General features: G+C 33.6%; 1 protein-coding gene across 3 annotated transcripts; it reads right to left on the bottom strand.

Moving 5' to 3' along the window:
- Positions 1-3491: 3491 nt before the first annotated feature.
- LOC132168629 (putative leucine-rich repeat receptor-like serine/threonine-protein kinase At3g14840) lies at positions 3492-11790 on the bottom strand. 3 transcript variants are annotated; one of them, XM_088512107.1, is made up of 22 exons: positions 11491-11784; positions 11343-11414; positions 11192-11260; positions 10806-10877; positions 10624-10695; positions 10443-10514; positions 10262-10333; positions 10094-10165; positions 9898-9969; positions 9735-9806; positions 9218-9286; positions 8869-8934; positions 8251-8315; positions 8099-8135; positions 7920-7963; positions 7332-7708; positions 7068-7263; positions 6587-6724; positions 5654-5772; positions 5307-5517; positions 4949-5186; positions 3492-3773 (listed from the first exon to the last, which is right to left on the bottom strand). In XM_088512107.1, the coding sequence occupies exons 1-22, from the start codon at positions 11550-11552 to the stop codon at positions 3761-3763; spliced, it is 2280 nt and encodes a 759-aa protein (XP_088368233.1). In that variant the 5' UTR covers positions 11553-11784; the 3' UTR covers positions 3492-3760. The 3 variants fall into 3 exon arrangements, with proteins under 3 accessions (XP_088368233.1, XP_088368226.1, XP_088368234.1); XM_088512100.1 differs by lacking the exon at positions 3492-3773 and adding an exon at positions 4044-4166 and having other exon boundaries at positions 11491-11785; XM_088512108.1 differs by lacking the exons at positions 3492-3773; positions 4949-5186 and having other exon boundaries at positions 5409-5517; positions 5654-5729; positions 11491-11790.
- Between the last annotated feature and the right edge of the window lie 3375 nt (positions 11791-15165).

The raw sequence follows: 15165 nt of genomic DNA, 5'->3' as shown, positions 1-15165 counted from the left end.
GGGACCACACTTAATGAAGTGGAGGTCACTAGTTCGAATCCCCCTCCTCCCTCTTGTGCGGACATGTCAAAAAAAAAAAAAAAAAAAAAAAGCAAGAGAAGATAAAAAAAAAATAAAGAAAGAGAGAGAGAATTTGTAAACCTTTTATTTTCTTCATTAAGACAATTAAATATATTATAAATAAAACCTATATGTTTTAATTGTTTCACATTGAGATATAAAGAGAAAGCAAGAGAAGATAAAAAGAAAAATAGAGAGAGAGAGAGAGAGAATTTGTGAACTTTTTATTTTCTTCATTAAGACAATTAAATATACTACAAATAAAACCTATACGTTTTAATTGTCTCACATTGAGATATAAACATAAAGTGAGAGAACATGAAAAGAAAGAATTTGAAAAGCTTTTATTTTATTCATTTAGACAATTCAATGCATTACAAATAAAACCTTTATGTTTTAATTGTCTCACTAAAAGGCTAACATCTAAAACGCTACATGTCGCAATTCTAGACAAGAGAATTTGTGAACCTTTTGTTTTCTTCATTAAAACAATTATGTCTCATATTGAGATATAAACATAAAGTAAGAGAAGATGAAAATAAAATTAGAGAAAGAGAAAATTTGAAAACCTTTTGTTTTCTTCATTTAGACAATTCAATGCATTACAAATAAAACCCATATGTTTTAATTGTCTCACTAAAAGGCTAACATATAAAACGCCACGTGTCGCAATTTTAGATACTTTCTAATAGGACCGGTTGAGGACATGTGTCGCAATTCTACGCACTCTCTAAGCCAAAACTCGGCTTATATATATATATATATATATATATGATTACTGTTCCAAAAACTAATAAACTGAATAAAATATATATATATATATATATATATATATATATATATATATAAAGGGGGTTTTTCTAATCTTTCATGGAAAATAAGAACGCCGTGCACAACGGTGTAGAAACTAGAACAGCCATGACTAAATTGTAGAAATTAGAATCACTTTGACATGATTGTGGTGACTTTGACCAATTCTTCTATGAAAATTAGTGTGAATGCCGTGCTTAAGAATTTCTGTGCTTAAGAAAATTAGTGTGAATGACATGTAGACTAAATTATGTAGTCTAGCACCAGATATTTCTGTGCTAAAGAATGCCGTGCGCCAGGGTGCAGAAATAGCCATGATGGATGTTAGAACAGTTTTCAACACGGCGAATGCGCTTTTTTCGGGATCTTCAATACGTCCTCGTGTACTCCAAATCACTACAAAAAAAGCAATATTGTAAGGGAGTCCCTGGAGAACCGGGGACACTCCGATGCCAAAGTCAGAAAGTTTCCAATAGAAATATTGTGCTTCAACGCACAATAATTCAATACGCTCAATAATATATGTGAGGATAATTCAGGATTCAAGATTCCAGATATTTCAGTACCTTATGTAGGGGCCTATTTATAGGCTCGGGCTGTTGAAGTAGACTTGGACTGGACCTTCTTATTTGAATTGGTTTGAGAGTCCAGAGTTGAGATAGAACTCAACAGCTATCATGTAGAGATAAACATTGAACAGATATCATGTAAAGATAATCTTAAGTAATCATTTTATAGAGATAAGTATGACGTCTTTATTCCAATATTATCCTAATTGGAATATAAGACTATCAATTTAATTAAATAGTCCTTACTATTTAATTAATATCTTCATGGGCCTATCATTGGCCATTAGGCCCAGAATTTGGTAGGCTTATAGTGTGAATTTATTTCCAACAATGGAGATATTTCATGTCAAACCATGTGTTCATCTAACTATACACATTTCTTATTAAAAACAAAAAAACAAAACAAAAAAAAACTAGTGATGATTTTTACAAGATTCTCAACAAGAAGTTCAGTCATGTCTTGGGTCTTTGATGTTGCCAATTTTAAGACCTTTTTATAGCATGCCCCAAAAATCCCAACATCAACCAAGTTGTTTTTATCGAAATTGTCAGTCATCAATTTTTTTTTTTTTTTTAATTGAATAAGGAAAGGGGTAATGAATCGAATACCAAAAACTGAATGAGCTTCCCACCATTAGCCCTGTCGGTCATCAATTAATTGCTCAAGTTGTTGCTATGAATAACTATTCACGCCACGTGTCGTAATTATAGGCAAGAGAATTTGTGAACCTTTTGTTTCTTCATTAAGACAATTAAATATATTACAAATAAAACCTATACGTTTTAATTGTCTTATATTGAGATATAAACATAAAGCAAGAGAAGATGAAAATAAAATTAGATAAAGAGAGAGAGAAAGTGAGAATTTGAAAACTTTTTGTTTTCCTCATTTAGACAATTCAATGCATTACAAATAAAACTCCTATGTTTTAATTGTCTCACTAAAAGGCTAACATCTAAAACGCCACGTGTCGCAATTGTAGGTACTTTCTAATAGGACCGGTTGAGGACACGTGTCACAATTCTACGCACTCTCTAAGCCAAAACTCGGCTTTTATATATATATATATATGATAAGAGTTCATCATACATATGTTCTACACTTCTACTAATAAATTGGTCAGAGAATATTTATTATCCATTACTTATGGGTTAATTATATTTATTATTGGTTAATTCGGTTACTTATTGGTTAATTCAGTTAACCGACAAAAAGATATATATACCAATTAACCAAATCGAACCGCCTTTGGTATAGAAATCCTTAATCGATTACCGACCAACTTCTGGTGGTAGGTGGTAAATGTCGGCTCGGTCGCAGTCAGTAGGGGGTAAACGGTTAATCTACCGATCATTTTCTCATTCTCTCAATTTTTAATGATAAAAATTCAATGAACGGAAAAGAAATGAATTATTTTTCTTTAATTTAATATTTTACATGTTTAAAGTTGAATGGAACCATCTTTTCAAATGATTATAGATTGGGGGAACACATCAAATCGAGGATATTACAAAGATCTCGCAGTCCGTTCTCAAAAGACAAATTCAAAGTTCGCAACACTTGGAGAGAATGTCTGTTGCAAGAAAGATCAGTGCATATGATTGCATGATTGCTTGACAAAGTTCATAAGCAACTTCAACATTTATGTATATGGAAATTATTCTTGAATCTGCAAATTGTCTCTCTTAGGACACATTAGGATACAAATCTTGAGTAGAACTCACTCTTAAAACCCGCTTGCAAGAAAAGGGTGTCTAAGAAGTTACATACACATAATTAAGATCATACTTAACTCATGTGGGACATTAAGATCAAATCAATTTGATCAAATATCTTTTGCTTCATCTTACAGAACATATTCATCTGCAAGTTTACAATGTGATAAATAACAACAGTACCAAAACCCCCCCTCCGGATTGGAGTTGGTGAAGCAAATGCTTTTCCAATTAGAAAAAAGCGTTTTGCATGGCAGTACCGAAAAATCAAGATTAATTAGATAGAGATCCAGAAAAGATGTAAAAGAAGAGGCAAGCTATGTTGAATCTAATGACTGAATAAGTCTATCAGCTTCATTGACCACATCAAATGGGTGTGTTAAGGCTTTAAACCTCAATTCCTCGCCATATATACTTGGATCCGTTATAAGTTCATGAACAACAGTTCGGCCTTCAAGCATGTTCACTACTACTGCAGACATGGTGGGTCTAAGTGCTGGTGATGAATTCGCATAATAGAGCTACTTTGATCATTCTAATTGCCTCCTCGTTGAACTCGGAACCCAACTTTGGATCGACCAGCTCCATTAGATTACCCTTTTGATTTAGAACAAAGGCCTGGAAGAAGCATAGAGAAGAGATTGGAAATGAAATGTAGCAAATAAAAAGAAAAGAACAAAGTAGCCAAAACAAGTAGTAGAAAAATAAAATATACATGTAGCTGAATTCACGCCTAAAGTGAATGAGTCAATCTCAACCTAGTTTAGTTTATTTAAGTTAAGCGGAAAGCCACAAAGAAGCAACCCTTCTCTGGGCCATGTTTCAAATTCAAATATTAAAAGGAAAAGATCAAATCTTACCCAATCTAGTAAGCATACATAATTCTCATTTGGTCGGTATTTCATGTTGTTCTTCCCAGCAACAATTTCCAATGCAACAACTCCAAAACTGTAGACGTCTGCTTTATAGGTTAAATAACCCCATAATGCCTATTCTGGCGCCATGTATCCTCAGCAAAATAAAGATTTTATTTTGACTCCCTGGTTCACTAGTATGAAGCTCTTATCTTATGTATTCGAAAAAGTCCAACATGATCATGAATAGAAACTTAGTTACCACCTCATGTTTCTCTTGCATTAGCATTCAGTTATGCAATCAATAAGCTACTAGAATTGAGAAGTTATCCATTCCATTAAAGATACACAAAATTATTACCGACAGGGAAGAAGATAATTTCATTACTTTTGCAACATGCAAATAGATAACTGATGTAGTCTTGTACCATTGCCCACACAAGTTGTCTGGTCATTGAGCTCAAATTTAATGGGGTTGGTTTTACAATTCCACAAGATGTCAAAAATTCCTCTGTTTCACTTGGTGACATTGTAGCAGTTTTTGAGAATATTTGAAATGGGAATTAAAGCATTGTTATAGGGAAACTGAATATTTGGACACGAGTTTCTCTAAATTATTTAATTCTTAATTTAAACCAAGGGAGTATATATTTAGGGGTAGCACTTACGTTAAGGGTCGAATAGGCAGATATTTGGACACAAGTTTGTCCAAATTATTAGTTCATGTTTCATGTTTAGAACAGTTTCCATATGGAAACTTTTCGAATATGCAGACTTTAAATGCTGCAGCTGTTCTGGTTCGGTTTCAGGGCAGCATCTCACATAGACATTAAGGTTAATATCTGTCCCAGTTATCTCTTAGTCGATAACTAGGGAGGCCAAACAGAAAAGTAACAAGTAGTCTCCAAATTGAAAGAGTGAGGGAAAGATGTAGCTTACATGGTTCCAGCAACTCGAGTGCTGATGTGGGTGTTTTCCTCTTCGTCAAGCTTGGCCAAACCAAAGTCAGAAATCTTTGGATTAAGGTCTGTATCCAATAGCACATTGGTAGTTTTGATGTCTCTATGAACAATTCTCAAGGTTGATTCCTCATGCGAGAAAGCCAGACCTCTTGCTATGCCAATGCATATTTTCTGCCTCGTAGCCCAGTCCAATTCTAACCGGTATTCATCTGGACCTATATTTTTCATAGATAGTCCAATGGGGAATTCATCAACTTAGTTTCTTATATAGATCATTTGCAGTGTTAGGTTCCTATGCTTTAGTCAATGTAGAATACGAAAGTGAAAAAGCTTACCAAACAAAGCGTGTGCCAAGCTATTGTTTTCCATGTACTCATATACCAAGAATAGTTGATTTCCTTCAACACAACATCCATAGAATCTAACAAGATTTGGGTGTTGTAAAGCAAATATCATTCCTATTTCGTTCACAAATTCACGATTTCCTTGATTTGATTTTGAAGAAAGTTTCTTAACTGCAATTATAGTACCATCTAACAGTATACCCTGCATCAGAAATAGAAAAAATATACATCTTTAGGTATGTATTCATGATCTAATGAGATGCCTCTAGGTAACACGGATAAGTAAGAAAAAGAAAATAGATATCCTAAAATTGAAGGAAGATGACATTGTGGAATACCTTGTATACAGATCCAAAACCACCTTCCCCAATCTTGTTTGCAGCATCAAAGTTGTTAGTGGCTGCTTTGATTTGCCTATAGGTGAAAAAACCAGTTTGCAGATCTAATCCTCTCAGCTTTGTCAAATGAATGAAAAGGTGGGGCTAAGATGTTAGATTACACCTTATAAATGATATGATTTATTTTTTTAATTAGTATTTTTGTGTCTATTGACTACTTAGAAGATGTCATATAGAATGTGACCAAACAAATGCGGTGAGAAAGTAGTACCATACTGCTGTTGGTCAACCACATATACCCGAAGTTTACTAGATTTAGGGTTTCATTTTGTTTCCTACGTCTACTCAGCAGTCAGAAGTGTATTGGGAATCAAAAAAAAAAAAAAAAAACAAATAAAAAGGGAGCTTCATTGGTGCCTATTACCAAGAGATGTGCCTTTTGGTTCTCTGCAACACTTATGATAAGATCATTTAGAGGACATTTCAAAAAGAGAGTTAATTGAAATCTATAATCTTTTATCTCTCCCATTTACTCAACGCAGTGATCTCAAGCTATCCATCTCTCATGTAAATATGCCTTCATTTAGATTCTATTAAAAAACATTGATCTCAAATTTCAGTACGATCTGGTCATATCATATATGATTATGATTGAAACTAACTAACTCCAATACAAGTACAGGAAAAGCCAAAGAAAACTATCATGAAGACAGATTCTTATGCTATGCAATCCAGCAACAGTATACTTTCTTTCATGGTGTACTTTGGATTACTGGTTTTTCATCAAGGGAAATATTAAACAATACAACACGCAGACTGCAATAGTATATACAAGTTGGTAAATATATACGTTATTTCAACTTCGTGAATAGTTGGAGAAGATAACAATTATCATTTCTAATGTTTGCATGAAAATGAGCGCCTGGTGATTACCTTTTTCCCTTGATATCCTGCCTCCTATGTAAATTTTCCACATTAGAAAGCCTAAAATCATAAAAATGACCAATATGGCTGATACTACAGCTCCAACAATAATGAATATCTTCTTGTCATCATTAGGGGGGCTGAAATCTGCAAAAGAGATAAGTAGTTAAGGAAACTGATTATAAGTTGCATTCTGGAATACAAGTAGTGTAGTACCATACAGATAGACATAGGTGGACCAATCTAAAACAAGATATGAATGGATGGTTCAAACACATGATATCAGAGTAAGAGTATAAAGAAGATCATAAAAATTTTGATTTCTTCCATCTACTAGCAGTTTAATCTTGTTTTCAGTAATATTTTTGACAGTAAATAATCATGGGTTCTACTTGAACTATATCGTGCTTTGTTTTTATTGTTCATCAATCTAATTAGTATGGAAGAAGTTGGACAGTAAAAATATTCTCGTAATTCATGAAATGGTTACCAGATTCAACAGAGATAGCTGAGATGAGAGGACCATATGTTCCTCTCTCTGGTGCAGCTGTTGTCCCTTTCCCAGCCCAGTGAAAGCGGATCTGTAAAACTTTATTGCTCACAATTGCTTTAAATTCCCGAACAACTGCTTTATCAACCCCTTGTGCAGCATTTTCAATATCAAAATCCTCCAACTCAAGTTTTTCCTGCAATAAATTATATCAATAAAATTGTGTTCTATGTATGCATAAGCAAAACAAATATAACCATGTACCTGGATATAAACATCAAACATCCGCCTTCCAAGACTATAAAAGGATTTGTTGTCTTTGAATACTATCTCTGCAAAGTACAGTTTAACAGTATAATTTTCATTTGCCAAGCACCATGCATAGTATGTTAGAGAAAGAGGAGAGAGCCGTGCACTCGTGAATAATTCAGAGTTATTCATTCTCAGTATCGACACATTATTTGCTATGTATTGATCTGAGGTACTGTTGACATCCCAAAAATTTCCGCTGCTACTGAATCCCCAACTAGCGGTGTTAGGAACAAATTTTGCTGGACCTGCTTGGTTTTGATCCCCTTCGTACTCTATGTTTCCAATAGTGGTTGCACTTCCACCGCAATTTATAAGCAATGAATAGCGATCTACCCAGAAACAAAAACAACAGCATTTTAATGAAATAAGATATAAGAAATGGAAATTAACTTTGTCTTGTTTCATTTACTTGATCGCCAATAAAAAGATGAAATAGTTATCATTTTTTTTTTTTCATTTATGAAAGAAAATATCAAAAGGAAGGTCAGAAAACATAATTAAAGCATACACCTCATAATTTTAAAAAAGTAACATAATTACCTTTTGAGCATGGATAGGTCCGCAGGCACTCGCCGCCAAGTGTTCTTAATTAGTGGCATGCAATAAAGAAGTGTGAACTTTAGCAATATTAGAATGAAAGAAGGAAATGCTTCTCCAAAATAAAAGCAAAAAAAAAAAAAAAAAAAATTGGTTCTTCTTCTAAGTTTACAAAAGCTTACAAGTTGTCCTGTCCAGAGAAGCTATCAAACAAATTCATGATGAAATGAGAACCTAGTTAGTTTTCAAAAACTAGAAAGTTTAAAAGAGGGTAAGTATAAAAATTTCAAGTAAAATTAAATTAAGATTAAAAAGGATAAGAAAAGTTTTTACAGAGTTTCTCGACAAGTAGGTGGTGCAGAGCTTTCTGAAAAGTTACTGTATGAAAGATCTATTTGGCTGCACAAAAACGAATTTTCATTAATAACTCATTATAAATCCTTAAGAAAAGAAAAGGTATATTTGAAAAGGTTTTGATAAAATAAAGATAATTTCAAAAGGAATTCATTTGAATATTCCTGAAACACCTAGACGGATAACATCTGGCCCTTATAGAAGTAGTATGCTGACTGCATCTAACATGTACTCTAAATCAGCAGTTTAACCTATCAATTCAAGCTAAGACCACCAAACTTCCATAACCAACTCCAAATTACTTGTTAACATTGTCTTTCCAAATAACAGAGATCCAACATAACAATGGGAAAAAAAAAAATCCCTCCGCTCTTTTTTACTGGAGTCAAATGGTGCAAGTAAATCTATGCTGGTAGCAAAATCAGTTGGATTCACTCATACAATATGAATGAAGGAGATCTCCCACTGACCATAAAGGGGTCTGCAAAGATTATATATCTGCATAAATATAAATTTTTTTTTTTGATAAACTTAAAAAATAACAGAAAAAGAAACATGTCATCCAAATTTCAAATAGAGTTCAAGATGAATTATATACTAGCTACTACCCCGGCTTTTGATCCAGTCTGGAATAGGCCCATTTAGCAAGTTGCTTGTCAAAAACCTGTTCAAATAGCAACATAATCACGCTCTGGTTAAACACTTACCGATATCATCACTAAAGGAGGAAAATTCGACTGTAAAATATACTTTTTTGATGATGACAATGTATGTGTGTGAGTGTGGCAATCATAAGCAATATATTGTCTTTGATGACAGTGAAATTCCTTATATCTTCACCTATGAAGATAGGAGAAAAGCCAAATAATTATTCTGTGTGCTTTTTAATTTTTTATTTGAGCTTCTCGACAATAGAGCTAGATTTAGGGTTTCGACTCTACACTTACATGTTTTGCAAGTATGCTAGACCTTCAAAATCTGGAACCTTTCCTTCCAATCTGTTGAAGCTAAGATCTCTGCATGGATATAATGATGAAGGAATTATAAAAACAGAAAATGACTAAGACATAAGACTCAATATGTTTGGTAATGATTTAAAAAGTGGTTTATGTGTTTCATTTGAAAAGGTGTTTTAATGTGACATAAATGTGAGAAGTGTGAGAAGTGTCACTTATCAAAAAAAATAAATGTGAGAAGTGTTTTTTGGTGAGTGAAAAGTGTCTTTAGGTGGGGTTCACTTAAGAAATTGTTTCATTGTGTTTTTTATTTATTTATTGATAAATGTAACATAATTGACTTTTTCTTTCGTTGTGTTTTAAAATAAAAAAATACTAAACATTTAATTTGAGAAAACACAAGTGTAGAGCTGAGTTCTTATAATGTTTTATTTTTATTTTTTAAAAAAGAATAGCCGTATGGAGAAAGAAAAAAAAGAGAGGAAAACAGAAAGGAAAGAAGAACTACAGAATTTGTAGTTGTGTCATTTCTGATATAAATGCAGGGATTGGTCCAGAGAGATTGCAGCTCCTCAACATCCTGCAATATCAACCGCCATTATCTAAGCAAAATTGCTATAAATTTGTATCATTTTAGTTCTTGAAATTTTACAGAAAAATGATTCACATACAATCTTTTCATGCCTGTCATGTTACTTAAGGATGGAAATTCAGAACCCTCACCAAGTAAGTCACTAATCCTTCTGCATTAAAGTGCATTATTAATAACTGTTAGTTTCTTAAGCAACAAGTCATGTTAATTTGAGTATCACAAGAAGATGCAAAAGAGATTATGGAATCCTAGTGTACCTCGAAGGTAGAACTTACAGCTCGGTTAAACTACTCAAGACAGAAATGCTAGAGGGAATGGGACCCTCAAGACCACTAGCTTGAATCTCTCTGTTAAAAACAAAATTCTAATGGGTTAGAATCTGAATGTTCTACTAGAAGAGATTTTAACATTATGGGGAAAAAAAAAAAAAATAGACCACATACAATTTCTGAAGTTGTTTCCAACTTTGAAAAAAGTCAGGTATTCGTTCATTGAAGTTGTTACTGCTAATCCTACTGCATATAGCCAAATTGGAAACAAGATTAAATAACATAGAGAGCTGAAGCTTTTCAAGTAAATATATAAAATTACTATGAAGTATAGAAATGGGCTGCAACCACTTACAGTTCCATTAATTTGGTTAGATTAGTGAGAGATTTTGGCAACTCTCCAGTGAGATTGTTAGCACTAAGAATACTGCAGTCATCAAATAGGATGTTCAGACCAGTTCAACTTAGTGGATAATTAAGAAAAGAATTGTCAAATCTTTGAAAATGAATAGAAAGATTAAAAAAGAAACACTGACAGATTCTCCAGGTTAACCAAACTCCCAAGCTCAGGGGGAACAATTCCAGAAAACAGATTGTTCTCTATGCTCCTGAAAATATAGTCTTCATCAATATTAAAGCTGAGCTAAAGCAAATCAAACTATGTTGCATTCTACTAGATTAAAAAAGGGTGAGCAAGAAAGATACAATACGAGCATACATGTATACAAGAGTGGTAATGTTTCCCAGGTAGCTTGGGATTGGCCCTGATAACTTATTTACAGTAATGGACCTGCAGTGAATCAGCTTAAAGCAATAAGAAAGACCATTCACGGGCTAACCCAAGACATGAATTCAGTGTTAAATTGCCTTTCATCATAAAAGCCTAAACCTTTACGATAAGTAGTATTTTAAAATGGTATTAGAGTCAAAGTTCTGAATTCAAACATTATCTCCATCATTTACCTCTCATTTTAAGGAAGAGTTTTAGCCCACATTTTAGACGAGAGCGTTAAAATATAAATTAAATAAATTATTTTTCTATCAGCTTCAATTTAACTTTAACTTTTGAGATAAGCAGCGATTTAACATTCAGCAATAACTTATAGGAATTTCAACTTTGTAGAAGCCCATTCGGGTGGAATTGTACCAGTGAGATAGTTTCGAGTGAGGTCACTACAAGCAAGAGGAAAATGGGCTGTTAGATTAGAAGCTTCAAATTGATTTTCAGGAACAAATGGTTGGTGACTCTTCTTACATCGTCTTTAGGTAGGGAAGCTTCGCCAGGGAAGGTGGAAGCACACCATCGAGATCCTGCCCTTTAAGAAATCTGTAACAAGAATAATTATAGGTAAGAGATTAAATGCCATCTGATTATTACCAGGAAAAGGATCATCTTCACGTACATATGTATGAACAGAAGATGGAAAAATCCAAAATTTCGCTGGCTCAGAAGTAAATAAACCATTATTCAACGCAATCTGCAATTTCCCAAATTATGGAGCTCGTCTCTCTCTCTCACCTCCTCCAGTGAGCTCCCTCTCTCCGTGAGTGTTTTTATCTTCACAAGAGAGCGTCCACCGGGGAGAAGGTGGGAGCTCCTCCCTCCGTCTACCGCTCCTCCTCCTCCTCTCCGTTTTTTTTTTTTTTTGATCAACTTGACCCACGCGCCATCACCAGCAATTTCACCGGCCTCCACCGCTTCTGTTGGCCTCATCACGGTGCGCCGCCTCATCACGTGTGTTACAGGCAGTCAGGCACCACCGTTAACGCCAAGTCTTCTTTGCTCACGTGGCATATCCACCTCTCATTTTAATTCACAATTTCAACATAGTCGGATGGCATTAGGGAAATGAAGGTGACATACAATTTAAGCACGTGACATACGCCAGTTGGGTAGGAGCAATTGTAGATTAGAGAATTGTTGTAGAGTGGCCTCCATCCCGATTTGGGTGTTGCCCAGCTCGACTCATTGCTGCATGGGTCTACGCTGAAATTCCAATCTTTCTTCCCCACTTGTGTAGCTATCTCACCAAGTGCTTCCACTGCAATTTACACCAACCTCATCAATTTTGAACTATTACGTTCGCATTGCGGAATAAAAATGTGACTTTTAGCATTACTTTTATGCTAAGTAGGACGTATTTCCCTTATATTATCCAACTATATTGAAATTGTATCAATTACTTATAAGTAATAGTATATGTTATAACTCTCATTCAACTGAGTTGATATGACAATACCCATTAAAAATAAATCAAAAGCGAATGGGTATTGTCACCCTTTAGCCCAATGAAATGAGAGTGTAGTATATAATATTACTCATTGCTTAGTACTTTAGTTCTCTTATACCATCCAACTATATTGAATATACAATTTCAATATGGTAATGCTAGAAAACATATTAGCATTGTGGATAAAAAGCCTAATGGGTCCGTATGGCATTGGCATGTTACTGTTTAATAGCATGTTATTGTAGCAAAAATTGATTGATGTAAGAAAAAAGTAAGAATGTTTGGTATGAAAAAATGAAAAAATTAGTTTTGTAGTGATTTTTTTTAATTGAGTAGTAATAAAAAGTGATCGATGTGATGTAAAAAATAAGAATGTTGAAAGTTTAAATGTGTAAAATATGAATAATAAAGGTCCATGGCCGTTGCCAAATACAACCAAAAATTTTATTTTGTAACAATTGCTAAAATATGTTAAAATTAATATTAAATGTGAAAAATTCATGTTGTTAAGACCTTAAATATATTGATTAAGGTCAAAAAAGCACTTGAATTGGCCACTCTCAAACAACTTTCTACACAAACAAACAACCAATCAATGACCCTTCCAAGGGGCCAAGCGTGTGATTTGTAAGAAGAAGACGAGAAGAAGAAAAAAGTGTAAGTGTTTAAGAAGAAGAAGAAGAAGAAAGTGTAGGTGTGAGCAAAAATGTCGCATTGTAGTGACATTTTTACTGTTCAAACGTTCTTAATTTTTATTCCAGTCATCATGTTTAAGGATATTTGCAAAATGTTACTATTCGAACGTCATTAATTGTAGTGACCTTTTTGGGCTTAAAATATCATTTTTTACTTCATGTCTTTCTTTTTCATATACGATTTAAATAAAGAGTAATATTATAAACTACATTTTTATTCTATAATGTTGAAGCAACTGTCCTAATCAAGCATTAGATTAGTCATTATAAAAAAGAATAGAAATTACTCCCCCATGTGGTACTCCCCTTTATATATTTGAAATAAATCTCAACCTAAGATCTAATATTATTAACAATGATTGAAGCAGAAGAATTAGACTGAATTGTATTAAATTGGATTCGACAAATGTTGACTGAATTGTATTGTAAATTCGTTTAAACTTGGATTGGAATAGATACAGGCTGTCCCAATTTTATATATATATATCGAGTCCACTAGCTTGAAGAAGTAGGTGAACCGTCCAAAATCCATTTCAACATATAGACTTTATAAAGATTCTCTTAATGGTCTATTTGTTTCGACATAAAATGTTTTCTGTCGAAAATGAAAACATTTTTCGGGATTTGGTTTATATAGAAAATTAGCGACAGTCGGTGACCGAAAAATGGCCGGCGACTTCTAACAAACTCTTGTGATGGATTTCAACTACCTCTGGCAGTGACAAAGAATGAACTACGCGAGACTGTATGTACAATAAGGAGAAGCTCAAACTTGAAAAATTGTTTACCGTTTTAAAAAAGTATAACTATTTTACAGAAATTATTTTTTTTAAAAAAAAATTTTAGTCAACCGAAAAATGTTTTTGGTTTGATCACTGTTTTCGGTTATACCAAACACAAAAAATAAAGAACACATTTTTCAATAAACATTTTACGTCTCACAACAAAAATAACCTTATATTTTTTTATCCGAAATACTCATAATTCAAAGAATAAATTACTAAACATCTAGATCCTTTCATGACATAATGGCATTGCCAACACCACTCTTGGCGTTTTGAAAAATGAACATTCGTCCAATTTGTGTTGCTAAATTCTTTCATTATGAGTCTTAAAGAGGCAGCTCAATCGACTAAGGACCACGCCTCATAAAGCGAAGATCACTAGTTCGAATCTTTATTTTCCTTTCCCACCGCTTGTTAAAAAAAAAAAAAAAAAAAAAAAAAAAAAAAACTTTCCTAAGAGGCTCAGAGCAAATCCGTAATAGCCCAAATGCCATTGTAAGTTGGCCCATGCATAGCATTCGATACGGGTGTTCAAGCATGTAGGTTCACCCCACCATTGAGATTCATTAATCTTGTGATTATGAGATTGTTTTGCCTAATCAAATTAATTAGCTTACCTTTGGATAAAAACTATCTCAAACATGCTTGGGCTCAAATAAAATTAACTCTAGTACTTAAAGCATTCCAGTAGACTCACAAAATTTTACTATATATATATATATATATATATATATATATATATATATTATTTTCTATATTTTAGCTATCAATTAGCAGCCTCACCATTTTAACTATCATTTTTTCAATACTACTCTAACTATAGATTTTTTTTTTTTTTTTACAAAAATCATGACATCATATCAAGGCATCCTAAGTAAAATCTCTACTAGCTGGTCGACACTCACACTAATTAAATATGCACATAAACAATTGAAACTTCAGTTTCGTATGGACTATAGTCGAGTTTTGGATCTGGCTTCTGCTCGAACTGTGCTCTTGCCTTTGTCGATGGAGGTCTCTCATGGCCTTAAACCTCAAATCTCTCATGGCCTTTTGGTTCACCTCAGACTCCAACCTCTCATCAATTAGCTTCATCAAGTTTCCAGTTTGTTGCAAATGACAAGCTTGCGGCATAAAATATTTAAGGGAAAAGTACACTTTACTTCCTCAAAGTTTGAGCCAATTTTCCATTCGATCCCCGATGTTTCAATTTTTACAATGCACCTCCTAAAGTTTAAATTTTTTGCAATTCAGCCTATCCTTTAATGAGTGCCGTCTTCTCTGACGGAAAAGTGATCGCGTGATGACCTGAACGTGATCACTTAAGCTCATAGTTACCACACCACATATCGCCTTGAAACCATAGG

This window comes from Corylus avellana, chromosome 1, assembly GCF_965113065.1.
Source record: "Corylus avellana chromosome 1, dhCorAvel1.hap1.2, whole genome shotgun sequence".
Taxonomy (NCBI): domain Eukaryota; kingdom Viridiplantae; phylum Streptophyta; class Magnoliopsida; order Fagales; family Betulaceae; genus Corylus; species Corylus avellana.
This window is presented reverse-complemented; position numbering and strand designations above follow the sequence as displayed.